Here is a 27,447-nt window from a genome sequence, read left to right on the forward strand (position 1 = left end):
TACTTTTTACCTCCTTTAATTTGGAACACTTCTTAAGGATACACCTTCAAATACAGTTAACAAATGGTTACATTTCTGAATTTGGTAGACAGGAGAATTTTACATCCACACTTTCACAGGACACCAGAGGCTTGGTTCATTGGAATGTAGTATTCCAGACACTCATTTGGAATTTAAAGGCTTAACTAATTTTTTTCTTAAGGGACTATATTTATAGATGACTTGCCTGCCTCCTACCCTTATTCTTATCCAAACCATGCTTTAAGAGGTTGTATAGCAATGGCACAGGAGTCAAGTAAAGAAGATGTTAACAGGTTAGACATGCTGCAAGAACTTATTTTGCACATATTAAGACTGTACAAGTATACAGAACAGAGCTAAAACTTGCAGGCTTTTTCTCTTAAATTCTGCACACAGCCCCTTTCTCAAGAGTTACTGTATTATATTCCCTGTTTGTAGTAGCTAAGGCTCAGTGCGTAACCCTGAAAGCCAATGGTACAAATTAAGCAATCCTTTACAGCGAGAGAGCCAGGACCTAAGGTCAGATGGGCACAACTTTCCCTTTTAAAAAAAGAAGGGGGGGGGAGCTTAATTATAGAAAAAAATATGTCCACAATTAAATCATTTACTTTCACTGAGGATTTCCCGGCATTGAACAAAATTATTTTCCCTTTTCTAAATTATTTGGACGGCTTCTTTAATTCATCCTGTGTATATCTTGGGTTCTAGGTTTGAGAATTTCTGCATTACACTGTCAATCATCTGTTAATTTAGTTATAACTATGAAAGTTTTAAAATCTAGTACTGCTGATCTATTCCCCTGTCCTCAGGAGCTGAAAACATCCTTCCCCTGTTGTCTCTGAAGCCATACTAGGCATCTGGATGGAAAAACTCAGTTAATCAAGCACCTGACCTCGCAAAGTACTGCTTTCAATGCATAAGCTGTAACGAGTTCAGTAATGGTCTTATTGTGCTACTCTACATGCTATATCGTTCTCTTCCTATTTAACCAGTTTCTAACCACTTTAAGACAAATAGTTAAATAAAACTGACTAGTTGGTGCTTTTCCAAAGATGGCTCACCAGAGAAGGTGGACAGGAGAGTCACTAAATCCATCCTGACTCATATTGAAAAAGATTTAGCAATGTTGAAATGGCAGGAGCAAAACAGGGAGAGTTAGCCTCAGGCATGCTTGAAGAAATAGGAAAACCTCCCCTACAGCCTCTAGGACAGAATTAACAATCCAAAGAAACTTGTCAATGCCGACTAGGTTCTTCTCTCCCAATCCTACTGGTTGCAAATGTTCCTCACAGCGGTAGGCGTCCCAACCTTGCCATTTCTTTACTGCTACAGTATTCCACCCTCCCATAAACACACACGCATACACACAAACAGACTGGATTCCACCAAGTGTTTTCTGATTCTGTAGCAGTTATGTGGGTGGAACCACACTGAGCAAGAGACTCCCCATAGGAGATCGCTTCCAGCACAACAGAAACCTGCAGAACAGCCAAAGTGACTGATTACTTCTGGCCCCAAGTGGTTAAGTTAGGAATGGGACCCTTGGCAGGAGCGGGGTGGGGGCAAGGAACTCTGGTAATTCCTCCTCTTACACTGATAAAATATGAAGCGGAATTTCAGATCACTAGTTGTTTGGGAAATAATCAGGTAATGGTGAACATGATTATATTAAGGACCATGCTAGGCTCATTCCAGCAATACAGCTTCATGGAGCAATGGCTGGTCTTTCAGTAGCAGGAACAGAAAGGGAAAGGGGAGATGGGCTGCTCTTTGCACCCAAAGCACCTCCCTGTTGAAGGTGATCTGTTCTGCTACAGGAAAAAGCTAGGAATGCAAGGGAGCTGCAGCTCATGGATACAGCACGCCTTGCCCATTTCACACAACCCTTCTAAGATGCACTTTCTAGGAAGTAATACGCTCTTACTGGAAATGCAGGGAATCATGGTTGAGAGAAATCAAAAATACTTTTGATACGTTTGAACCTGCAAATAAGGTTTCTTTCATGGTGGCTCTGCCTCAAAGCCTGTTTCTTCCAAACTCTGCAGTACATTCCACCCCTGCCTTCATGCTCAAATGCTTAGATGCAGAGGGCAAATGAGTTGCATGGAGGTCCCACTGATTTACAACGGGGCCAGACCATGATCAGCTTCCAACCCAAAGTCTACAGCAAGGGGAGTCTGCATCTCAAGTGGCATATCCAAGAATGATTCCATTGAAGCTTAACCGCCGTTTCAGAATCTGTTTTAAAAGAGTGGCATATTTTACAGCTTCTAAATCTGTGAGTCTGAAAAGCACCTGCTCCACTTTTTGTTGGCGGTGCCTTGAAATCTTTATTAAAGAGTCATAAAAAACCTAATTCCATCCTCTGTCCTTTCTATTCAGATTAAATACCCCCCCCCCAAAAAAAAAAACCACATACACACACACTTCGAGGGGAGGAATGGTGGGCTATAGCTCCCTCCCATAAATGAAAAGATCCTAAATTTCAGCTCGACTAGGGCAGGATATCTTTGCCTGCCACCTCTGAAATAAAGGCAACACAAAAAGTGTTGTTTTCAAACTGCTCCTGCAGCTGTTCCAGGGTGCATTTGCCACCCATTCTCTTGCCCCAACAATCTGCAGGGCGAAGCTTTTTATTTCTAGTGGTCGCTTTCCCCCGAAGGCCAAGTCCTCTCTTTCGACAACTTCAGAGCCTTCTCATCTACACTGCCCCCCCATCCCCCGAACATCCTGTCCCATCACACTTTTCAACAGCAATTGGTCTCCTCCTGCACAACATACGAGATACAATGTGTGCACCGAGCTCAAAAACCCCAAATCCAGTGTCCTGCAGATAAATTCATATTTTAATATAAAATATTCATACAGCATGCTAGACCAGCATCTGCCTAGCCTGCTCTCTCACTCAATACCCCTGGTAGCCCTTCAGTCTTCATTGGGGTGGAGTTCAACAGCTTCACTCCAAAATATGGTTTGGGGAGAAGGGGAGATTTGATTTGCAGAACTACCTTCACCACAATATTTTGTTTTTAATGGGAAGAGGTGAGAGAAAGAAGAGAGCCAAATTCCAGAGTAGGGGTGGAGGTGAGAGAGGGAGGATAGGGTGGTTATTTTGACAAGTCCGGTCCCCCACTAAAGCCCCCCCCCCAGCATCTTGCTCATCTCTCCATCTGACGCTTTTCTGCCCCCAACACAAAGCCATCTCTCCCTTCCAGAAACACAGCCTGGATCATTGTTCCCCTGTGTCATCTTCTGCTGCTTTCAGTTAAGAGTTAAATAATAATTATTAAATGTTTTGCTATAAAGATGAGGGTTTTTCTTTAAAAAAAAAAACCAGAAACAAACACAAAACAAAACAAAACAAAAAATTTGCAGCCTTAGAGCCCTGCTATGGAGGGTGTCATGTTTCAGGCAGTTGATTAATGTCTGTCAGTTTTGTGTCGTTGAGGATCACACGGATTCTCTCCAGGGAATCTGCCTGCCGGATCCGTTCCAATTGGACCTAGGGAGGGAAATAATTTGGTTCATTATATCCGGGATCCCAGAACTTAGATCATAAAAATACTGTAAACTGCTATGAAAAACCCATCAGCCCTTATGGATTGTTTTCTGTTGTTGTGCTGCTAAAGCTGATCAATAGGTGGGAAACATTTTTAATGAATGAAAGCACATTTTAATCAGAGGGGAAGAAATTAAAAAGGCTATTTGGGTACTGGGGTGTTACTGTAGCGAGATGATAAAAATGGACTTTCTTTAGAGTATGGTTTAACTAACATAAATCAGTGTAAATTATTCCACAATTGCTATTATTGTTGTTATTATTATAGACTCTGTCAGATGCACTAAGTGACTATAATAATTATCAAGGCAACTAGCTGTCGATTTACTACTATTACTAGGCATTAGAGCCCACCCAGTCCAGCTTGGGTAGGGCTTTCCGGAGTCTGGAAAATCTCTTCTGAATCTCCCCTTGGTTTATTCAGTGCCTCACCAATTGTGCCAATAACCCTACCTGAAGGGTCTGCGAAAGCTTCACAAAATCTCTCTGCACTTGCTCACTAACATCCAGTTCCGTCTGCAGCCGCTGAGCTTTGTTCTTCTCCTCAAACATCAGCTGCTCCAGGTTTGCCTGAAACAAGTTTTTATTTGCATGAAAGGGCTTATCATTGCACTGTAAGATGGCCCTGATGGTCAGGGGGCATTGGAGTGGCAAATAATGGGCCCCCTTTTTTTTTTTTACATGAACACACCCTATTTTCATTAATAGTTACCTTTGCAGCCAACTCCTTCTTCAGTTGCTCCTCAAGGCTGTTTCTCCTTTCCTGCAAGCTTTCCAGCTGTTGGTTTTTCTCCTTCAAGGCGGATTCCAACTGTGAAATCAAGAATAAGTTGCATAAGGTTCAACACTGCCCTTGTCTGGCATTCACCTGCATGAATTGACTGCAAGTTAACTAAATCTTACAATTCCCTGGCCTTTAATAAAACGAGAATGGAAAAGCCTACAGTCAACAAACACTCTCCTTTATTGAACAGCCCCAGAAAACTTAGGCCAACTGCAACTCCTGGGCAAGTGACACCCACCTGCTCTACAGGGGCTGCTGCTAGAAGGTGGACAGAGAGAGGCTGTTTTTCACCAGAGCATGTCAAACATCCCCTAAAGCATCCAGGTGGAACCCTTACCTGCTCCTTCCCTGCTTTTATTCTCTCCAGTTCTGTTTTCAGACTGGAAGCAGCAGCTGTAAGAGAAGAGAGAGACTTTCAGCTCATTAACCAACCTTGTGTTCAGCTCATGCTGGCCAGGTAGGGACTAAAGTCACCAACACCTCTTTCTCACCGATGGAATTCCATAAAAGACTGTTCAACATATTTCAATGTGTATGTTCCTGTCTGAGCCTCTAGCTGCTGATTTTTTCCTCTCAATTTATCTTGGCACGGAATATTAGGGCCCTGCCCGCCCTTTGCAAAGGGAAGGAGGCTGAGCAGTGGCAGGTGGCTCCCTCATACCTGTGCTCTGTTCTCAGGAACCTACTAGCTCTCAGGCATAAATATGAAGCACCTTGTCCTGGGACACAAAGCTTGTGCCATCTATCTAAAATCAGTAGAGATAAGAAGTTTCTATGGGGGAAGGAAAAGCTTGTTTATGTACTTATTTTTATTTCCTAATATTTACACCCTGCTTGATTGCAAAAAAAAACCAAGAACCCCAAAACCAACTCCTCAAAGCTGTTTACAAAAAGATAAAATCATTTTTTTAAAAAAATCACAACCACTGTTGTGTTTGGCTATGATTAAAGTCTCACACAGACCCTACAGCCAGGAATACCTTTGTATGGCAGGCTGAGGACTGGGAAAAGGTTATAGAAAGGGGAGCAGGGAATTCCATAAGCAAGATGGCCAGAGGAGGAGGGCACTTGAGTGTGGAAGAGCCTAGGGAAAGGGGAAGTGTCTGATTGAGGCAGAGGAAATAAGAAGGGGATAATGAGGCAAAGTGCTGTGGACAGGCTGCATGCTACGCCTGCTGCCACTAGACGATTGAACTGGCAACCCTAAGGAGGCAAGGAGGGTCAAGAAGTAGCGGCTAGAGGCAGGATGAGGAAACAAGTACTGAATTTCCCATATCAATTTCAACTAGCCAGTTATTTGGTTGCAAGATCCCATTTCAAACATTGGACTTATTTCAAGTGGTTTCATTAAAGCACATTGGGCATGACCCTGAAAAAGTTTCTTGGGATGCTCCTCTCAATATGGGAGATGAGAAGTGGAAAACTACCTTTCAAGATATTGCAGAGCACTTTGAACACCTAAGAAGTGTGGTTTAGATGCAATGAATGGCACTGATCCTTCTGTGCAACTAGAGGAGCAGTTTCCTTCCAGCTCAGGGTACCTTTCTGCTCTGGTGCTCAGTGCTGCCCTCTCCCTCCAGGCCCAGAACTTGCCCTTCTCTAACCTATTTCCTCTTTGCAATTCTCTATTTCCAGCTGCAGAGTCTCCTCTATGTTCTCTTTCAAACATTGCTCAGCTTGAATCTGCTCTTTCAGGAACAAAATCTCCGCCTTCAGCTTTTCCTCCAGGTGGTCTGCTGCTGTCCGCACACTAATGATGTCTTCCCGATATTTGAGGACCAGGTCGCGGAGTTCCTGAAAGGAAGGTTGACACAGTTCTAGAACAAAGCACCCTCTCTTTCCCATGCCCAGACACAGCCCTAGCGTAACAAAATATTTACCACCCTGCCCCCTGTAGAAACCGGTTTTAAAATTAGCAGAAGAGGGAAGTAAACACTAAAGAGAGAAACCAACATTAGATTCCCCTCCCCAAAAAGCTGTGTGTCCAAATGCAAGATAATCTCTTTCTGAAAGTCAGCTGGGGGATGGTGGCAGGGTGAGGAAGAAATGTTGTGGAAGTAGAGATCCACACTGAGGAGCATCTGACAGCAAGGTCCCATGGCCTAAAGACACCAGAGCAGAGTCCTCAAGCAGAGAATGATGTCTCAGCAAAGAGGCACCTGTGTGAGATTCCTAGAGTACAACTGGAAAATACATACTAGTGAGGAGGGAGCAAGGATCAAGCATGATATTCAGTAAAGAGATGTCACATTTTCTAGGAAATCATCTTATTTCTTTTCACCCTGTAGAGTCAGGGGAGGGAACTGATGGGGGAAGGTGGTATGGCCAATTAATCAGGTATGGCCAATTAGACTTGGGCTCACCTCTAGGGGATGAAACTTGGGACATGTTGTATCTGACAGAGAGAAAGAGATGGATCATTGGCACCTTTCAGCAACCCAGGAAGAAGGAAGTGAAAAGGTGAGAATCGAGAGACAGAGATGTCCAACCCACTCCTGGTCAGTGTTAGAAACTGAGATATGAAAGCTAGGAGCTAAATGGCACCTTAAACACAGGTTATGGGCACAGCAATGGAATGTCTAGGCACACTTTTTATAACAAGAATACAAAGCTGAAAATGAATGAACTGCAGCTAAAATATTATGTTCATTTTCCACATGGTCTAGTCCTTCCCTTGCCCACTCCCCTAATATTCTTAAGAGGGTCTTTTATCCAGTCTTAAGAGAGTAGCTGGAAGTGGGGGGGCAGAAAAAGGTCCTCCTTTCCTTTCACTCTGCAGTTTTAATCTGAAATCTTAGGCACAGTACTGCGCCCAGAGCTCAGAAACTGCTCGTGCTAATGAAACCCCCTATCGCAAAATGCACCTAAAACTATGGGATTTTCCTGGTAGACAGAACCATCAAGGGAGGAATTCCAGCCTGAATGCATTGAGGATTTTGGAAATGTGACAGGCAGGTTGCTATGCAATGGGGAAGGTTAGGCCATTGTCCCAGGTACACTGGACTTTTAAAGGAACAGGCATTTATTTCATTGTCACACTTGTGTGCACAGCAAACTCACTTGTGTATGTGCCCAGAAGTTAAGATCAACAGGTACTAACCTAACCTCTCACTGGGGCAGAAGTGAGAATCCTTGTGTTTGTGTGGACACAGAGGCACCTGAAACTAACTTGTACATCTTTACTCAACTATCTCCCTGAGCTTTTCATGTTGAGAATAACTTCCAGTCAATCACCACAAACGTATTCTCCTACCTCTCCAGATTCTGGCAGGATAAAGTCTTCAGCCTGCTGCAAAGAGACATGCAGGCAATGTTTTCCTTGAAGGCTTTCATTGTCTTTCTGGAGTCTCAACAACTCCTCCGAGACATGTTCCCTCGACTGCGTCAGGACAGCCTCCAGTGGAAAAAACACACACAAATATTTCAAAGTCACGGTTTCAAAATCAATGAAGTTGCATCTCCAACATTTTATACGCTCACGGAAGGTAAAACACTACTTCTCTTTGTGTCAACACCTACCCCAGACTGGAAATAGGAAGTGATTTTAGATTATTTAGGAATCAGTGGGAATTAAACTGCTGCAGAAAAACACCTTATAGCTAACCAACCAAATATCAATTGCATCATGGTTTCTCATTCCAACAAGCAGCATATTGTCAGAAGCAGTAAAGGATAGATGTGTCTTTTTTTGTCCGCAAGGTTGCCCTTGCTCCATTGCAAGGTCAGAGTTCTCAATTACCTCAAAGAGCTTTAATAGCCTTAGAAAAGTTTAACACTGAAAGTAAAATCGATTGCAGCAGACACAATTGAACAATAATTCATACCGACATGATTCCGAAGGTAAACAGACAAAAAGGAATCTTGTTACATGAAGTGAAAAGAAAAATTCAAAACACCCAGTACTAGGATGACAAGAACTGTTCTATTGCTCAGAACTGAGTGTGCAAATAAGTATGCATTTGCTGTTTACAAACTTTGCATTCAGCCTTCATCAGTAAAACAATTTCATGGTGGGTAACATTATACACTGCCAGTCAAGAAAAGGTATTACAAAATCTAAAATCAGTATCTGCACTTACATATGAAAAAGAAGGAAGTTAAAGGCAAGAACCAGTTTATGATAGGCATATTTTGTGCCTGTCTCCTGAATGGAAGACTGACCTACTGGTCAAGACATGGGCAAACATTTCTAGCCTAGTGTCCATTCCTATCACTGTGAAGTTTATGGGACAGAGCCAGCAACAAACGACACTAGGAAGACACTTTGGGCTCATAGATACCTGAATCCCACCTGTGTAATTCCTAACCCACTGTTCTAGTGTGCAGATAGAGTAGGTTCAAAAGCCATGGAAGCAATACAGGCCATTGCTGGATAAGAATAAGCTACCCCAGGACAAGATGGAAGACATAAAACCTCTGCCATCAACCGTCCCCAAGAGTCTCTGGGTTGAGCATTTACCACCTTCTAACAAGACACCCTTTCTGGCCTTTGCACTGCAGGCAGAATCCATCATTATGTTATTACTTATTTATTGCATTTGTATCTCACCTTTTTTCTCCAAGTAGCTCAAGGTAGTGCACATGGTTCTCTCCCCACCCCATTGCATTTAATCCCCAAAACAACCCTGTAGGGTAGGTTAGTCTGAGGCTGTGACTCATGTGGGGACTGAACCCTTGTCTCCCAGCACTCTAACCACCACACCATGCTAGAAGCTCTGCTGGATTCCTCTGCATCTCTCAGGACATGGTCAACTGAGATATCCCTACTCCTCTTATTGCTGCAGTGTCCTCAGTGCCCCCTTCCTCTGCCTTTCTTAATATTCCTTAGAAAGTGGCCATCTTGATGGGTTCCCCACCACCATGTGCATATTTGGGCTCCTCCAACAGCTGGATAAGCAGAAAGAGCAAGGAAACAGATGCACACCTAGCTTTGCTGTCAGGAGTCAGCCAGGTACAATCTCCTTATTTCTCTCTCTCTCTATATACATATATGTACATATATGTAGGTGAGGATGGACAGCACTCAAGCTTGTTAACTGCCTGGCATCAACCATTCTTTGCCTTGGAAGGGCAGGCAAGTGGATAATTGCAAGGCTGTCATTTGGAGTAAAAAGCCATACAGTGACATTATTTATTTATTCAAAACCCCAAGATTATTTTTAAAAAGTCTGCATTTCTTTTACCATTTGGTCCTGGACATCTCTCCTGGCTTGAGAAAATGCCTGTTGCAGTTCGCTAAGCAGGGCCTCGGACTCCTGAACTCTAACAACAAGCGAGGAGATCTGTTAAAGGGGAGGGGGGAAAGAAGACCATATCAACCAACACAAATATAACACAAAAGGGAAGCACTATACAAAGTTTTCAGTAGATGGTGTGTTGCCCCTTGCAATGTTTCAGTCAGTATGTTCAAACTAAATTCAGTATTGTTGAAAGGGCCACGGACAGATTGGTGGGGATGTCTATTAGTGCAGGAGTTTCTGGTACATGGTTTCTTATATAGCATGCAACTGAAGTCACCTAAGCAGCTTTCTCAACAGCAGTTGATAAAATTTGGGAGGCCATGATTACATACATTCCATTTGTCTTCCATTTTCTATGTGGAAGCTCTTCAAGCTTCTGATCACATATCATTCAAGCATAGATGCATTTGATTCCTTAATTTATATACTGCTTAAAATATTTTTTAAAATCTTTCTGATCAGCGTACAGATAACTGAAACAACAACAGACAACTTAAAACAAAATATTACAAAAATGCAGAGTGACGTATAAAAATGTGATACAAAGTTACTGGTACATGTAATACAAGTTAATACAAAGTTACTCATATATGTAAATCAATATCTATTCATTTTCCTTCTGACACATTCTCCCTCTCAGCCTCTGGATTCTCACCCAGAGGCAAAACCAACTCTCAGCTCACCTGCAAAAGTCTCACAATGAGACAGCAAACACCCTAGCCTCTCACTCTAGACTTGCTTTTTATGGGCAGGCCAAGGTGGTTGGGTACTTCCCTCAGGCTGCGCACATATATTTTTCCGGCTATGATCTGGCTACATAACCTGCACACATCTAAACTTCTCCTTAGGCTGAGAGGCCTTCCTCCTGGGTATAGTCGGCCAGAAGGTGTTAAAGAAGGACCGAACATTCTTCATGTATGCTACAACGGCAGCAAGGATACTTATCGCTAAGAATTGGAAAACTCAAGATTTACCCACACTAGAAGAATGGCAGATGCAGCTGATAGACTATATGCAACTGGCGGAAATGACCGGCAGAATCCGAGACTTGGGAGAAGAAAAGATTGAAGAAGACTGGAGGAAATTTAAGATTTATTTACAAAAATATTGTAATTTGGTGGAATGTTAAGAAGGGTGCTTGATTATAAAAAACTGGCCATCACTAATATGGATTTGAATTGGAAGATAAGTGAGATTTTAGAAAACAAAAATTGCTGAAGAATTGTTATTTATCATTTAAAAGAGTGATTATAAATTACATGATAATTTGCTTGGAAAAATGTATTGATAATGTAAGTGTGAACGGGAAACGTGAGGAAGTCCAAAAAGGTTTGAAAATTTGTTAAGACAAAAGGAATGTTGTTTATTATTTTTGTATTTTTTATAAAAAACCCTAATAAATATCTTTATAAAAAAATAAAATAAACTTCTCCTTAGGCTATAAAAGCAGCAAAGGAGTCTTGTGGCCTCTTGAAGATTAAAGGTGGTATTCAACTACGTAAACCCCTTTGAAATTAATGGACCTAACTTAAGTCATGTTCATTAATCTCAATGGGTTTATTCTGTGTAAAACTTAGCAGAATACCACCCCTGCCAATTTATTATGGCATAAGGTTTCATGGACTACAGTCTATTTCATCAGAAGCATGCAATGTTATCCAGAGTTATATACATGGTGATGGTGATTTTATCGTTTTTGCCAGAACACAACAACATAGAGAAGTCTGGAAATCCTTGGCTTGTTTTACTCTAATGGTCCCCAGAAGCCTGCCTGTGATACTCTGTAATTAGGGAGTTTCCTTTTCCCCTTAACTATGATATTGTTTTATCATGCATTCTTCCTTTTCTTTTGTCTATATTTTAAAAATATATATATCAAACTAAAATTCCATGGTTGGTTGGTTGTTTTATATCACTGCCATTAAGGGAAGCTGTTTACATAGGGAAATCACACTTATGGGGTTAATCTAGGGCTGGAATAGAAGCATCAGCTTTTCTTGGTTGATTTATTCTCCCAAATCTCACACTGGGTAGGTATTAAGATGGCTCTAAATGCTTGACCTTTGAGAGTACAGGGTTAGATGAGAAGAGGCCACTTCTTTCCTCTTCCCTCCTCATACCTTTTTTGCTTTTGTGCTGTGTCTTTTTAGACAGCAAACCTATCAGCAAGGACTGTTTTGTCTTAATTAATTGTATGTACGCTGCTCTGAGCTTACATGGCAATTAATAGCAACTGAAAATAAATGAAAGCTCTTCAATACCAGTAATTGTTTTTTAAAAACAGTAGTAGTTGCCAATCGTCAGAGAGACGTCTCTCCCCCCCCCACACACACTCAAAACAGTTCTGCTAAAAGCTTGAACTGTTCTTCCAGGGAACTCTGGGGTTTTACAATGAAAAAGGTTCAGGCCTAGGATACCCTTCTGCAGACTGCTGCTCTTCCTTTAGGATTTTGCTTCTCTCCAGGTTTTCTGTACCTGATTTCCTGAATCTTCAGTGCTTTGTTTCATGTACTCCTCCAGCTCCTGTTTCTCTCGCATGGTTTTTTCGAGTTGGTCATTGGCCTGCCTCAACATCACCTGAAGCTTCTTCACCTATGTGGTTAGGACAAGAGCACACCATAAATTACCTTTCTTCTAAAAGAGGGTGGGGTGAGGACAACTGTCCAACAACAGTATCATAGAATTGTAGAGTTGTAAGAGGGCCATCTAGTCCAACCCCTGCAATGCAGGAATCTTTTGCCCAACGTGGGGCTCAAACCCACAACCCTCCGAGTAAGAGTCTCATGCTCTACCAACTGAACTATCCCAGTTCACTGACCTCATGTTCTCTAGATGCTCTGAACTTACAACTGCCTTGGCCGATGAGAGTTGTAGTTCGAAACATCTGGAGGGGTCTAGACTGCCGTAGATTAAAAAAACACAGCATGAATTAATGTTTGCACTCTTGATGATAGAGTGGCTGTGACCAAAGGCCTCCTTGTATAGGATGCAACCTTTTCCAACACTGCAGCAACTGATTCATTGCAAAGAATTCTTTTCCTAACTGTAATCAAAATTCTTTTCCTAACTGTAATCAAATTGTTGTACAACTTGCCTTTTCTTCTCTGCAAAAAAAATCAAAAGCTTTCTGTAAAGACTGCAAAAATCAAGTATGCCAAGTTTTCTAGATGTAGGTGTAGCTATGCACAAAAAAGCTGAAGTGTAACATATTTTAAATGTGAAGAAGAGCTTGAACTTTTGGACACGAGAGACTCTGAAAAATCTGGTAGCAGTTACCGTAATCTGTCTGTCAGAGGGGCTTGTCTACATGATCAATGAACCAAGGGCAGCCTTCTCCAACCTGGTGCCCTCCAGATGGGTTGGGCTGATGGCAGTTGCAGTCCAAAACATCTGGAGGGCACCAGGTTAGCAAAAAGGCTGCCCTGGGTTAACAACCCCCAAACTCTTTTCAACCTCCAATTTTAACTCAAGGGGTGAATCAGAGGCTGAAGTGAGTTGAAAGAGAGGAAAGGAGCCCCTGCACAAACTCAGGGGCTCTTGACTCACCTCTCATGCAAACAATAGCGGAGTTGTTATCACTGATGTGCAGAGGGAGGTGGAGTGCAGAGTTCCCTGCAGCCACAAGTGACCTGCGAATTAATTATACAAGAAAGTGAGTGCTGCATTGTGACTGGGTGTACTGTAGACCTCCTTGATCACGTGGAGAAGGGATCCCTGCATTGAAGGGGGTTGAACTAGTTGATCCTATGGGTTCCTTACAACTCTACGATTGTCAATCCAGGAAACCATCCCCGAGTCAACAAACTCTAAAATTCAACCTCAGCCAACCCTAATCTTGCAAACAAGGTCTCTACATCAGAGATTGTGAACCTACAGCTATTATAGAATTCCAAATGGACTCCAGTTCCCAACAGACCTTTAGAAGTGCTGCTTCTAAAGCCCAATAATACCAGAGGGTTGGTTGCAGGCTCCCCACTTCTAGAAATGTGAATCTCAGAAGAATACTGACTGAAAGTACAGGTTGAGTCATGCTTCATTTGTGAATTGCCTAGCCCTAAACCATCCAAACTTTATGTTTTGCACAAACAGCAAAGAGATTTTTATTACAACTGCTTTGACACTGGTAACACTTGCAATAGGAAGGAAGATTCCCTTTCCTCCACCACCCTGGTGTGTGTTGCAACTGCCAAAATAGTAAAACTGATGGCGCTAATGCACAGAAGGGAAGGGGCAAGACAACTCTATGTAAGACATTTCAATAATAAAGTAATACAGTACAGAAGTTCTTGTTCTGCAACACATTTTTAGCAGGGGCAGTCTTTGAACTGCACAAGGCCCAAAGGCCACAACATTCGCTCCACCCACCAGATCACACCTGCCTGAGCCCAGATGCAGCCAAAGGCCTTCTTTACCGTCCTCTCTCTGCTAGAAGTAGCAACAGAGGATTCAGAAGCCTGATGCACTTCAGCTGCTCATTCTCATTTGCCTGTTCTTGACTTGTGCATGGGAATCAGCAGCTGAGATGCAGAACAGGAAGAGCTCCACAGCTTTGCGGCTACCACAGAAGAGAAGGTGGTTAGACCTTATCAGATGGGCAATATGCAGGGAGCAGAGGTCCCAGGTGTTGGGGACTCAGCTGGGTCTAGACTGAGCCTTTGAGAAACCAGCTGCCTCCCGTTTTAATTTAGTGCAGCGTCCCCCGACTTGGTGCCCTCCAGATGTTTTCAACTACAACACCCATCAGCCCCAGCCACCACAGCCATGCTGACTAGGGCCCATACTGAACCTCTGGAGTTCAGCAGGTTGGTTTAGTGGATGGGCGGGTTCAGACTCAGATAAAGATGCATCTATTGATTCCCGCCTTTCAGATAAGAAACCACAACTCAAGAAACACTCATGATCCAAGAGATATACTAGTCACATCTTGAACTGAGACTCAAAGGTCGCTGTTTGTGAGATATTTCGAATGTCCAGTGATAATGGCAATCTTATCAGATCTTTCAGGGAGGAAGGATTCTAAGTTTTTAACCTGAAGGTTGAATAAGGAAATAGATCAACACAAGTGGGGTTTCTCCCTTAAAATGTCAATTGATTATAGAAGAGAAATGCTGACCATGTGCTCTGCTGACTTGGCTAGGGAGTTGTTAATGTATATATTTTTACTGTTTTGAGGGGGGTGGGAACCAGATACAACAAAGGAAGAAAATTCTTACAAAAAGAATAGCAAGCTTGCAAGTAAACTCAAAAGTAAAAAACACACCACACACATAACCCATTGAGCTTCCTGTCCTTCCCCAAGCAATACATGTACACTAAAATGTCAGAGTGAAGGCACATAAGAAAGTACGCATATAACACCAGGGTAAACTAAGAAAATGCTGTGTGTAAGAGACAAAATAAAAGGGGAAAAAACTATGAACAACAGGTAAGTAGAAAGAGCCTAACAAGAACTTGAGCAAGAGTGAAACATTCAGCCACAAAGCAATGAAGTTAAGCATTTCAGATCTTTGTATAATGTAACTGAGGAAGTGGATTATTGATTTCACTATTAACACAGCTGACAAAGGAATACTGCTAGGGAGATGTTAGATACGTCAGATTTAACAAAGTTGAAGCAGATGCAGAAGACGAGTGAGAAAGGATGGCTTCCTAATTTCATACAGCCCTAATTTCATACAGCCTAATTTCATACAGTGAGAAAGGATGGCTTCCTAATTTCATACAGCCCATGGCCTAATTTTACAGAGGTGGGGAGCCAGGAGGAAGATGACGACAGGAGAGGAAGAAAGGCCGGACAGATGGAGCCATGTAGAAGGAGAGAAGATCACTTGGCAAGCAATCAGTTCAGATCGCTGGCAAAAGTGATCTGTCCTTCCCTGAGGAGCCCACTGGAGGGGAAGGGGGGGGGGAAGGACGATGGCAGAAAGAGAATAAGAGTCTGACCCCCTTCCACTTTTGCTTCTGCCCAACACCACCCCAGGGTGCAGCCCCTAACACATTACTACTGCAAAGGGATGTGGATGTGGCCCTCAAAAGAAAGTGGTTTCCTACCCTGAAAGCAAATTATACTTTACAAGAAAAGAAGCAATTCTGGGAACCACAGAAACCCCCCCCCCCCACAAGTGTCAACATTTCTTCCCCTTTATACTGAAGTATAGTAATAGTTCTATGTGAAAATTTTACTTCTGTCTGACGCTCCAGGAATCATTTTATTTTCTCATTTCAAAGGTTGAAGGCTGGCCAGCTTCACTTCTGCCAACGTCCATGCAGCCGAGAGCTATGCTGCCCAGTAAGTACTCAGTGAACTGATAGCAACTTCTAAGCACCAAGACCCTTTTGCATGGAAGAAAGCAACCTTGGACCCACCTGATCCCTGGTTTCTGCCTCCTGGATCTGGATTCCTTGCAACTGTTTCTCATAATTGGAACACATATCGCAACGCCGGCCCAGCTTGTTCCCAGCGTTTTGCACCTGGAGAACATAAAAGTCATCATTTGCCATGGAAGCTGCAGAAACTGCAAAAACAATGCCAAAGTATCACAGAAGACTGCACTGTGATGGTGGCTGCAGCAACTGCTGGTGGAGGTTTAAGGATTCTGGGCAGGGCAGAGCAGTTTTTTGTACTTGGTGGATGCACCATCCTCCGCAGCAGCAATCTTCAGGAGGGAGGAAGATGGTGGATACAAAACTTACCTCTTTCTGAAGGAGATTCCACTCGGTTTCACTAACTAATCTGTAACCGCTAGGAGATACGTAAGCGTTCTCAACACTCTGTGTGATGCTGGAGAGCAGGGATGCTGTCTCCTCCTGCTCCGGTGTCATCGCTGTGATTGCTTTCTCCTGGTCTTTGGTTAACATAAACCCACTGGGCATTTGCAGAGAGCCAAGGGAGGCCGTGTCAAAGTTCTCTGACATAGAGTCCGCCCCAACTAAGGGTCCAAAGTCAGACTCATCAAGATTCCCAGCCGATTTGGCTTTGTTGTTGTAGCCTAGAGTTTTGGCCTGCAAGGATCCTGATGTTCCCAAGCTGTCCGTTGACTGTGCCCTCCGCAGCCCCTCTTTGAACATGTCGTTGTCTGACTTGAGAGATTCTCCCGAAGACAGCAGGGCATCTGTGTCGAGTGAGTGGACTGAACCGTGAGTACTGTTTATGTGCACCTATAATTTAAAGAGAGATAAAAAACACTTAGGCAATGCTTACAACTGAGAAGAGAAGAAGCTGCCTTATACCAAGACCCAATCCTGTCTACTCTGACTGGCACCTTTCCTCAAATTTCTTTGCAATGTTTGGGACTTTTTCATTCAGAGGAAAGGCAAGTAAGATAGAAGTTTATAAAGTTTTGCAGAGCATGGAGAGAGCAGATAGAGAAAAGCTTTCTTCCCTCTCTCGTAACACTAGAAATCATGGACATGAAGTTGAATCTTGGAAGACTCAGGACAGACAAAAGGAAGCCCAACTTCATGCAGCACACAGTGAAACTATGGAATCTGCCCCCATTAGAGGCAGGGATGGCCACCAATCTGGATGGTTTTAAAAGACGACAGGACAAACTCATGGAGGATATTAATGTCTACTAGTCATGGTGGCTCTGCTCTCCACAGCTGGAGGCAGTAATGCTTTTGAATACCAGTTCACTGGCCTGATCCAGAAGGCTTTCCTTATATTTTTTTAGCAGCTCTGAAAAGTTTCAGCCAGAGATCTTTCCTTGTAAATTTCACCAAGTTTAGCATTTGTTTTTTTAATAAGATATTTATTCAAGATTTTCTTAATACAATATAAAAAACAAACAAAATGACATATAACTTTACAATAACCATACTTTCTTCACTTCATTGGACTTCCTCACGTCTCTCGTTCCTGCGTTCCAAGTTTATCAAACTTTATCCAGCAATCTATCACCTTGTTTCAATTCTTATTTTATAACTTTCAGATATTATGTCCCTAATTTTAAATAATTTTACCCAAATCTTAAAAGCTTAATTTTAACATATTATTTAACCAAAGTTTAACTTTTCATATATTTTCACTTATCTTCATATTCCTTTCAACTAATTTAATGGTGCCATATTATTTATAATCTTGCATACAGTTTACAATATTTTTGTAAATAGTCCTTGAATTTCTTCCAGTCCTCCTCCACGACCTCTTCTCCCAGGTCTCGGATTCTGCCGGTCATTTCTGCTAACTCCATATAGTCTATCAGTTGCATCTGCCATTCTTCCAGTGTGGGTAGATCTTGGGTTTTCCAGTACTTGGCAACTAGTATCCTTGCTGCTGTTGTTGCATACATAAAAAATGTTCGGTCATTCTTTAACACCCTCTGGCCGACGATGCCTAAAAGAAAGGCCTCTGGTTTCTTAGGGAAGGTATACTTAAATACCTTTTTCAACTCATTATATATCATTTCCCAGAAAGCCTTGACTCTAGGGCAGGTCCACCAGAGGTGAAAGAATGTTCCTTCTGTTTCTTTACATTTCCAACATTTATTATCAGACAAATGGTATATTTTTGCAAGCTTGACTGGGGTCATGTACCACCTATATATCATTTTCATAATGTTTTCTTTCAAGGCATTACATGCCGTGAATTTCAGACCGGTGGTCCATAACCTTTCCCAGTCAGCAAACATAATATTGTACCTAATGTCCTGTGCCCATTTTATCATAACCGATTTGACCGTTTCATCTTGTGTATTCCATTTTAACAGCAAATTATACATTCTCGAGAGTACCTTAGTCTTAGGTTCTAACAATTCCGTTTCCAACTTTGATTTTTCCACCTGGAATCCTATCTTTTTGTCCAACTTAAAAACCTCTTTGATCTGAGCATAATGTAGCCAATCTCGCACTTTGTCTTTTAGTTTCTCCAAACTCTGCAGCCTCCAATTATCTCCATCTTTTTCTAGTATTTCCCAATATTTCGGCCATTTGGCCTCCATATTGAGTCTTTTCCGGGCCTTCGCTTCCATTGGTGATAACCACCTTGGGGTCTTGTTTTCCAGCAAGATTTTTTCACCAAGTTTAGCATTTGACTTGGGAGAGCTGCTAGCCAGATTCTTCTAGGAAAGCTACAAGCAGAGCACAAAAGCAATCGCCAACTCCTGTTGGTTTCATGCAGTACTTTACATTTACAAATGCTAACCTTCTGTTTAAATGTTATGGCCAGTTGCCACAAATAAACAGATGAAGAAGAACAGGTCTGTCTAATACTTTCTAAAGGTTGACAAGTTAGTGTCCACTATCACACTTTGCCTTAGAAAACTTCACGTATGCATTTCTGTTGTTTGACCTACATCTATAGTGAATCAGGCAACCCTATAACATCCCAATATTATATGGGAGAGGAAAAATAAATCTCTTTGATCAATGCCTTCCGTACCCCACACTCTCGCCCCCAACTAGACTCATGACTCCAGCAGAGGTGGGTAGAGTCCCAAATTCCCTGAAGCACATAGCAACAGAAACCTGAAAGAACTAGTTAGTAGAACATGAAACTCTTAATCTCAGGGCCGTGGGTTTGAGCCCCAGGTTGGGCAAAAAAAATTCCTGCATTGCAGGGGGTTGGACTAGATGTCCCTCAGGGTCCCTTCCAATTCTATCTTTTAATGATTTTGTTATTCCATGTGACTAATATTTCCTATAATTCCTTCACAGCATTAAGAAGGTTGCTAATTCAGGACTGTTGCCTGGGGATTAAAGTAGAATTCAAGCATTTTTTTTAACCAAACAGGAAGCAGCGTTGTACAAAGTCAGACTTTTGGTCTATGTACAATCAGGGTTGTCAACATGGCTGGCAGTGGTTTTCCAGGGTTTCGGGAAGGGATCTTTCCCAGGACCACCTGGAGATGCCATTGGGGAATGAATATGTGACTTTCTCCTGCATGCAATGCATGCCCTCTACCACTGAGCCCAAAGCCCCTCTCATGTAAACAAGCTCACAGGACTTAATCTGAAAGGAACATCCTTTTTAAGCATGCCTGTAGCAGTACGTCTCCTTTTTGTAATGAATGCAGGTGTGTGCGTGCGTGTGTGTTGCTTAAAACCATCTGCACAACTCCAGCTTCCTATTTTACTACAGTATAGCCTTTGCAGGAAGCAATATGGCACGATGTGCTGGCCAAAGCAACATAAAAATGTCTTAAGGGCTTAGGCGTCAAACTTCAAGTACACAATTCTCTTGTGTGGCTTACCAGGACTTCACTAAGACACAGAGAAGGCAATTAGTGCTGGTGGGAGCCAATTATTATGGAACCTCATTTAAAGAACCCATGTAAATCCTATTAACATGCCCTATGAAAAACTGGCTTACAGCCACCTTAAGTTAAAGGATTAAAACAAAGAATTTTTCCGGTAGACACAAGAATTATGTTCTGCTGCTTCACAACGCAACTGAAAGAAGAATAGGCAAGATAGCAAAGGAAAGACTGTCAGTCCTGAATATACCCCAGTAAAAGTTTCCATTTTAATATGGAGAAATACTGACTTTGCTCTACTGAGGGTGGCTGAACTTAAAACCAACTCAGTTTTAAAAGGGATAAGGAAGACAAAAACTAGCACAGCAAGTACGCCCAGGCGATCAACTTAGAACAATGGTTACATTCAAGCCAAAGCCAGTTGTTTACCAGATTGCTTATTAAAACACATAAATAATGGGGTCTAACTGTGCAACTTGCAAATTCAAAGCCAGTTCCTATCACTAGAATGGATTTCAGATTCACCACCACAAGAATTATGCTGAGTGACCTGGCAGAGACCAGGGTTCAAATCCCCACTCAGCCACAAAGCACAGCGGGTGAGAACCACATATGCCACCCTGCATGGACATACCTTAAACTTCCCAGTTTAGGACAAGGGCAGCTTTCACCACACCAGACTACAATTTCCATCAGCCCAAGCTGGAACAGCCAAAACATCTAAAGGGCACCAGTTTGGCAAAGGCTGGTTTAGGAAATCAGCTCCTCTGCCTTCACATGTAGTAACTTGAGGCTTCACACCATATTTAACTATCTTTACAATTCGGGTTTTGGGTGCAATCCAAATCTTTAATGTGCATATTAAAAGGTTAGACTGGACCCCTGACAGTTAAGTCCAGTCGTGGCCGACTCTGGGGTTGCGGCGCTCATCTCGCTTTACTGGCTGAGGGAGCCGGCGTACAGCTTCCGGGTCATGTGGCCAGCATGACTAAGCAGCTTCTGGTGAACCATAGCAGCGCACGGAAACGCCGTTTACCTTCCCGTCGGAGCGGTACTTATTTATCTACTTGCACTTTGAGGTGCTTTCGAACTGCTAGGTGGGCAGGAGCAGGGACTGAGCAATGGAAGCTCACCCCGTCATGCGGATTCGAACCACAGACCTTCTGATCAGCAAGTCCTAGGCTCTGTGGTTTAACCCACAGCGCCACCCGCGTCCCTACTAATGTGCATATTACCAGAATTTTAAGATGGGGATTTAATTTTTGTGACATTAAGGCTTTAGAAAATTGCTGGATAACTGATGCCTCATGCTTCATTCCGAAAAAGAGGGGGAAGGTCCCAAAGGTTGAGAGAAATATTTCAAAAGGAAAAACAAAAACAAAACAGTGTAGGAATTCACTGGGAAAGAGCTGAAACATCTGCATTCCATTGTAGGCTGAGTAGTATGCTGAGTATATAGTTATCAACTGTCAATTGTTAAACTATTTTTAAAAGGACAGACCCAAGAATGTAAGATAAGCCCTGCCACATCAGGCCAATGGAAGCCCTTCTAGGCCAGTATCCTGTTGTCACAGTGGCCAACCAGATGCCTCAAAGGGAAACCAGGAAGCAACACCCGTGCACAAGCGGTATCTCTTGCCAAAATCTTATGCAAAGCCAAGGAAAATTACATTCTGCTCATTTAGGTCTTGTCTTACTCCAGCACCATTTGTTTCACATTTACTAGACTATAGCCATGCATTTAAAAGGCAGATCATACACCAAGAATACCATTCATCATGCTAAAATTTCAAGTTTGGCAACACATGGTAAGCAAGACTCCAGCTACAAAGGCTGGCGCTGCTGAGGAGGCAGGAGACCATTTTGGCTGAGTCCTGGAAGACCTGCTCCCTGCCTTGCAGGCCTTTCTCACCTGGCCTGGGAGGGCGGTCCCTGACTGACTCCGGCTACAAAAGCTGAGGCTGCTGAGCAGACTCTTGGACTAGGGTGATGTCGGGTTTGGGGGGTTGTTGGGAGGAGTTGTTGCTATTGGTTTTTTGTAACTTTGTTTTAGTACTTATTGTGATTTATGTGAAAATTGTTCAGTTTGGTTGTGTATTTTTTAATCTTTTATTTATTGCTTATGACTACTTTTTGTTCTGTTGTGGTTAGGTGGCTTTTTTCATGCTTCAAGCCAGCTTGAGCATGGTGTGAAAGGCAGCATACAAATAAAATTATGTATGTATGTAAGTAGCAGTGAATGAGAAAACTCATGTGACAAGACAGGATCACATGGAAAATATCCCTAGATGTTACTGCAACAAGGTGAAGGACTTCCCTGCCACAGGGGGTATTGGGTTTAGGGTTACCCTCATGCAACATGGTTCTTTGTTCCTTTGAAGAGTGAAGTGCATCCTGTCCTCCGAGCTGTGTCACACTCCTTACAGGTTATTTTATTTATTTTATGTTGGCATTTATACCCCACCTTTCCACCAAGGAGCTCAAGGTGGTGTATATAGTTCTCCTCCTCCACATTTTATTCTCACAATAACCCTGTGAGGTAGGTTAGGCTGAGAGTAAGTGTCTGGCCCAGTGAGCTTCATGGCCATAGGGAGGGTTTGAACCCTGGAATCTATGACAGGGGTCGCAGTTTGCTCTCAACACATTGTAGTATTGGTCTGAATAAGCCAAGATGGCTACCAAGGAGTCTCCATTGATTTTTGCCAACAGTAGCGTTTGCTAAAATTAAATACAATCAATAACGTTTTGGGAAACCCATGCCAAACAAATCAGCTTTACCTCTTCACCAAGGAACTGTGGAAGGGATTCATCATGAGTGATGGAGCTTACGTTCGATTCATCATCGGGGCCTTTCTGCTTGTCTTCCTTCCTTTTATGAAGTTTCCGCTGCTCTTCATCTTCCTAAAAACAATGAAGTGTTTTGATGTGCTTTCAACGTCACCTATACCATTATGAATTTCAACGTGGCAGATGACGCCTGAGCGCCTTGCTAAGCAGGGAAGGAATGAGAGGGACCGGATGTCCCAAAGGAAAATATTGCAAACGAAAGAGAAATGGAGCGTTAGGTGTCAGAATGACTCAAGTTCTGGATTGAACGACTGAATGATTGTGAGCTCTAAGGTCCAACTGAACACAATCACAAAATGGTGGACGAATAATAGAATCACAGAGTTGGAAGGTACCCAAAGGGTCATCTAGTCTACTCCCCCTGCAAGGTTGGGGGCAGGGGAGCTTGTAACAACAACAACAACAACAACAACAACAACAACCCTCTAGTCATCTAGATCAGGGAAGGGGAACCTTTGGCTCTCCAGATGTTGCTGTACTACATCATCCCTGACCACTAGCAATGCTGGCCAGGGCTGATGGGAGTCAGTTTAGTAACATCTGGAGGGCCACAGGTTCCTCATCCCTGATCTAGACGTACAGCTATTGCATCAGCTTAGAAGTCAGCTGCCGTCAATTAGTATCAGTCACACATGCTAGCAGGCCTCCATAGATCTCAGTCCAGACCACAAGTGTGTTAACAAACAGGGATGGGGCAAGAACTTGAAGCAGGGGTGCTCAACTATGCAAGTGCATCTACTGGAATTGTTGCAAGTTAAATTCAACGCAGGCATGGCCAACTGCAAGCAGCACCCGCCCCCTTTGATTCTGCTCGCATTCCACAGCCCAAGTGCAGCCTTTCAAGTCACCAAGCATAAACAAATGGAGCAGCTGGTTTGCATGACAGATGATCTGAAGGGCTGCCTGGAGGGGAAACTGCTGCTGGAAGCAAAAGGTCTCTACCATAGGGAAGCTTTGGGACATGTGGGTTTAATGCAGCAGGGAAGAACAGGTTTGCTTTCTGCTCACATTCATCTTGAGTATTCATAATAGTCCTCCGGTATTTGCAAATCTTAGGTCATTTATGAGCCGAGCATGAGGATCTCCATAGACCCCTCGTCACATGCACATGGCAAGAACTGAAAGTGCACGCCAAGCGCAAAACTCAAGCAAGTGAACCCAGCTGCAGAGCCATTTGCATCAAGTCGCATGCATCTCACAAATATACGTCACATGTCATTTAGAAATTGAACATGTAAAAATGTTTACCCTTTTTATGGATGGGACTGTACTCGGCTTCAGTGTTACCTAAGAATAATAAGCGATCTCCTTCACAGAGAAATCAAATACACACAGAGCAGGTCTTTTTATAAAACACATTGAGGTTGTTCTGTTTTTTGACAATCAAGCAGTGTATAAATTTTATGAAACAAACAAACAAACATAAGCTGTCTCAAACTCAGCAGATACAAGAAAAACAAAGAAGCCCACCTATCTTGGGTGCACATACATACACACAACACATTAAACAATTGTAAATGTGTACACACATGACAATGCACACTAACCTCCTTAAAACAATTTCTGCCTTAATAACGTATGTCAAAAAATAATCAAAACCCAGAAACAACTGCTCCCCGGATCCTTGCACTTCAGCCTCCTTGTCACCAAACGCCCACAATTATTATACTCTGAAAAAGGCAACAGTATTTGATTGCAACACACACACCAACCTGATCTTTCTTCTTCAGTTCTTCCACTTGCCGAAGCTGCTCAGAGGTCAGCACCATTTCCATCCACTGCATGTCCCTCATCAGCAAACGCTGCGACTCTAAGAACTGGTCGTTGGCCTTTTGCCAGGTGTGCTTCAGCTGGTTGTGCTGCTGCCGTTCCTGCTCTAGTAGATGGCAGACTATGCAGAAACAGACAAGGATAATGAATTGGGGTTTTAATGGTCACCATTCACTTCTCTCACCCAAGTAACTCTGGTTACATTTGTTTGCTATTCCGCACATTAGAGCTTTTTACTTAAATCTAAGAAAATGCTCACATTTTCTTGCACAGAAACAAAGCAGGCACTTACTCTCGCAAGAGTCACCATTTATATGATCTACGCTAGGCTCTACCCTGGTTGACTGTAAATAAGCAATTAACATGCTCGGAGGGGCCCACCTCCTGCCTCCCCATTGCCTCTTGGCATCAATGGTCCATCCAGTCCAGTATCCTGTTTTCACAGTGGCCAACCAGATGCCTGTGGAAAATCCACAAGTGAAACCCAAACACAAGAGCACACTCCTCTTCCTGTGGTTTCCAGCAACTGGTACTCGGAAGCACTGCTGCCTCCAACTGTGGAGCCAGAGCCCAGGCATCATGGCTAGTAGTCATTAATAGCTGTATCCGCCATGAATTTGTTTTAAAGCAGTCCAAGTGGGTACCCATCACTGCCTCCCATGGTAGACAGTTCCATAGTTTAACTATGTGCAAAATAACTGCAGAATTGAAGTCTGGGACAAGCTCTGCCTGCAAATCCCCACCTTTTTTTACTGTCCTGTGATTAAAACTCTAATGATCCCCAGCACCACGCTCCGCAGAAACTGCTGCTTGCCTTCTATCACTGTGCCATTGAGAGCGTGCTCACTTATGGCTTATGTGTGTGGTACGGAAGCTGTACTACCCAGGACAGGATGGTGTTGTGCAGAGTTGTTAAGGCAGCAGAGAGCATTGTTGGCTGCCCACTCTCCACCTTAGAGCAGATTTATGCCACAAGGTGCCATAGGAAGGCACTGGACATAGTAAAAGATCCATCGCATCCTGGTCACTGTCTCTTCGAGCTCCTGCCGTCGGGACGGAGATACCGGACGATGATGACAAGAACGAGCCGTCTCAAGAACAGCTTCTTCTCCAGAGCGATCTCGGCCCTGAATGGGAAACCTGGACTTTGAAGTCATCTAATCTTCCTTGCTGTATTATATTATATTGTTTTAATTAGTGTTTTTATAGTTGTTTTGATTTTAAATGGAGTGCCCTATCTGGGTGGATGGAGCAGCCAAGTAATTTCGTTGTCCCTGAGAGGGGGCAATGACAATAAAGATATTATTATTATTATTATTATTATTATTATTGTATGATACCACTGTGTGGAAAGTAAGTGGAACATTCTGGAAGCCAATGTGGGCATGCAGTTCAGCCCAAGCACTTGGCTGCCCGCTCCTCATCTAAAGCACGGGTCTACTGTTGCCACCTCCTATGTTTTAGCAAAGGGGAGAATTCACACCTTCGTGAAGTTCTTTCCGCAGCTTCTCTGCATCTTCCTGCAGAACTGATTTCTGAGTGTTCAGAACAGCCACATACATTTCTAGATCGGTCCTGCAGGATTTCTCAGCTTCCAAATAATGATTCAGTTCCTTAACCTGAAAAAGGTATATAATCAATCAGAGGAAGATTATGGTGAAATGCATGCAGCTGGCTTCAGCTGCTGTACTAAAAAGATTGAAGTTTATAGACACTTAGTGAATTCAAGCACATTTCTAGGAATAACAAACTCCACTGAGAGTTCTTTACTCCAGTGCTATAGTTGCCATCAAGTTTTTGTGGTGGCACACACAACCATTGTAAATTCAAAGCTCCTATTATTTGCCATTAAATGCTCAACGGCATTTAAAGATACTATCATTAGTCATTTTGAATAGAAAGCTAGTAAGTCACTAGAACTTACTAGCATCAAAGTCAATCAAATCTATCTGAAAATGCTAGAAACTAACAAATCTGCAAGGAGTGTATATACTTGCCAAGATGAAAAACTAGATTCAAAGAACAGTAAATAGATCTTGGAACGTTTTCTTTGCTGTTCAGAACACAGAGGACACCAACTCAAAGGCCACATACATACAAGATTTCTGTATCCCAAAATGAACATACTGGTAGTCCTCTAGTCCACACAACCATCTCTGCCCTGTTCAATTTGACATCTCTACAATACCTTCCCCACCACTATCTGTGGAAAGATAGAGCCTGAAGCTTTAGACTTAGATAATACATGTTGCTTGCTTATCTTTCAAGATCTGCCTGCTATACAAGATTTTCTACAATCCTCTGCTGAAGACAAGTGGGGAAAACAGGGCTTGAAATATTAAGTTTACAGGCAGGTCCCGCTTCAAGATGTTTGAGAAGCACGATCTATGAAAAATATTAGTTTCCTGTATCAAGGCAGATGACCCCATTGCAATCTTACAAACACAAGATCTTTGGACATTTTCCTCACCCACCTTTGAAGCCTCCAGCTCCTTTATCCTTTCTTCAGCCTCTGTCAGTTTGTCTTTCAAAGTTGCAATCTCCTTTTCCATGGGCATCACAACCGAACGAAGCTTCTCTGCATCTTCTTGGGCCTGAAGTCAACATTAAATGATGTAACAAACCAAAATGGCCCAGGGTTCATTTATTGTTCTATTGCTTGAAATGTAACAGAAATGCAGCCTCAAATTGCAATACAGTGGTGCCCCGCAAGACGAATGCCTCGCAAAACGAAAAACCCGCAAGACGAAAGGGTTTTTTGGTTTTTGCGTCGCTTCGCAAGACGAATTTCTCTATGGGCTTGCTTGTTCGCTTTTTTCCTAAAGCCGCTTGAAGAGGCGCAGTTGCGACGGACCGTGCTTCGCAAGATGAAAAACATCGCAAGACGAAAAGACTCGCGGAACGAATTATTTTCATCTTGCGAGGCACCACTGTACTCCTATGCAACCCACATGCCTCAAATGTTGATTCTGACCGAGATGGGCCACAGAGCCCAGAGGTTTCAGACTTTGTAGCCTTTCAGTAGCAAACATG

At 42.8% G+C, this 27,447-nt stretch overlaps 1 protein-coding gene across 4 annotated transcripts in view; it reads right to left on the minus strand.

Annotated features, from left to right (window-relative positions):
• Nucleotides 1-27,447, minus strand: part of RABEP1 (rabaptin, RAB GTPase binding effector protein 1) — a 54,813-nt gene continuing 27,366 nt past the window's right edge. For 2 of the 4 annotated variants that reach the window (XM_083714458.1, XM_083714460.1), the window contains 15 exons: nucleotides 26,889-27,008; nucleotides 25,898-26,033; nucleotides 24,357-24,535; nucleotides 23,893-23,931; nucleotides 22,576-22,698; nucleotides 16,298-16,762; nucleotides 15,971-16,075; nucleotides 12,080-12,196; nucleotides 9,548-9,646; nucleotides 7,618-7,758; nucleotides 5,969-6,158; nucleotides 4,702-4,757; nucleotides 4,293-4,391; nucleotides 4,034-4,150; nucleotides 1-3,523 (listed from right to left, as the gene is read on the minus strand). In XM_083714458.1, the coding sequence (XP_083570584.1) occupies nucleotides 3,422-3,523; nucleotides 4,034-4,150; nucleotides 4,293-4,391; nucleotides 4,702-4,757; nucleotides 5,969-6,158; nucleotides 7,618-7,758; nucleotides 9,548-9,646; nucleotides 12,080-12,196; nucleotides 15,971-16,075; nucleotides 16,298-16,762; nucleotides 22,576-22,698; nucleotides 23,893-23,931; nucleotides 24,357-24,535; nucleotides 25,898-26,033; nucleotides 26,889-27,008 (2,088 nt within the window). In that variant the 3' untranslated portion in view covers nucleotides 1-3,421. The remainder of the gene's footprint in view (nucleotides 3,524-4,033; nucleotides 4,151-4,292; nucleotides 4,392-4,701; nucleotides 4,758-5,968; nucleotides 6,159-7,617; nucleotides 7,759-9,547; nucleotides 9,647-12,079; nucleotides 12,197-15,970; nucleotides 16,076-16,297; nucleotides 16,763-22,575; nucleotides 22,699-23,892; nucleotides 23,932-24,356; nucleotides 24,536-25,897; nucleotides 26,034-26,888; nucleotides 27,009-27,447) is intronic. The other 2 variants (XM_083714459.1, XM_083714461.1) reach the window with 1 other exon arrangement.

Source organism: Podarcis gaigeae, assembly GCF_964106915.1.
Source record: "Podarcis gaigeae genome assembly, chromosome: 15".
NCBI lineage: Eukaryota > Metazoa > Chordata > Lepidosauria > Squamata > Lacertidae > Podarcis > Podarcis gaigeae.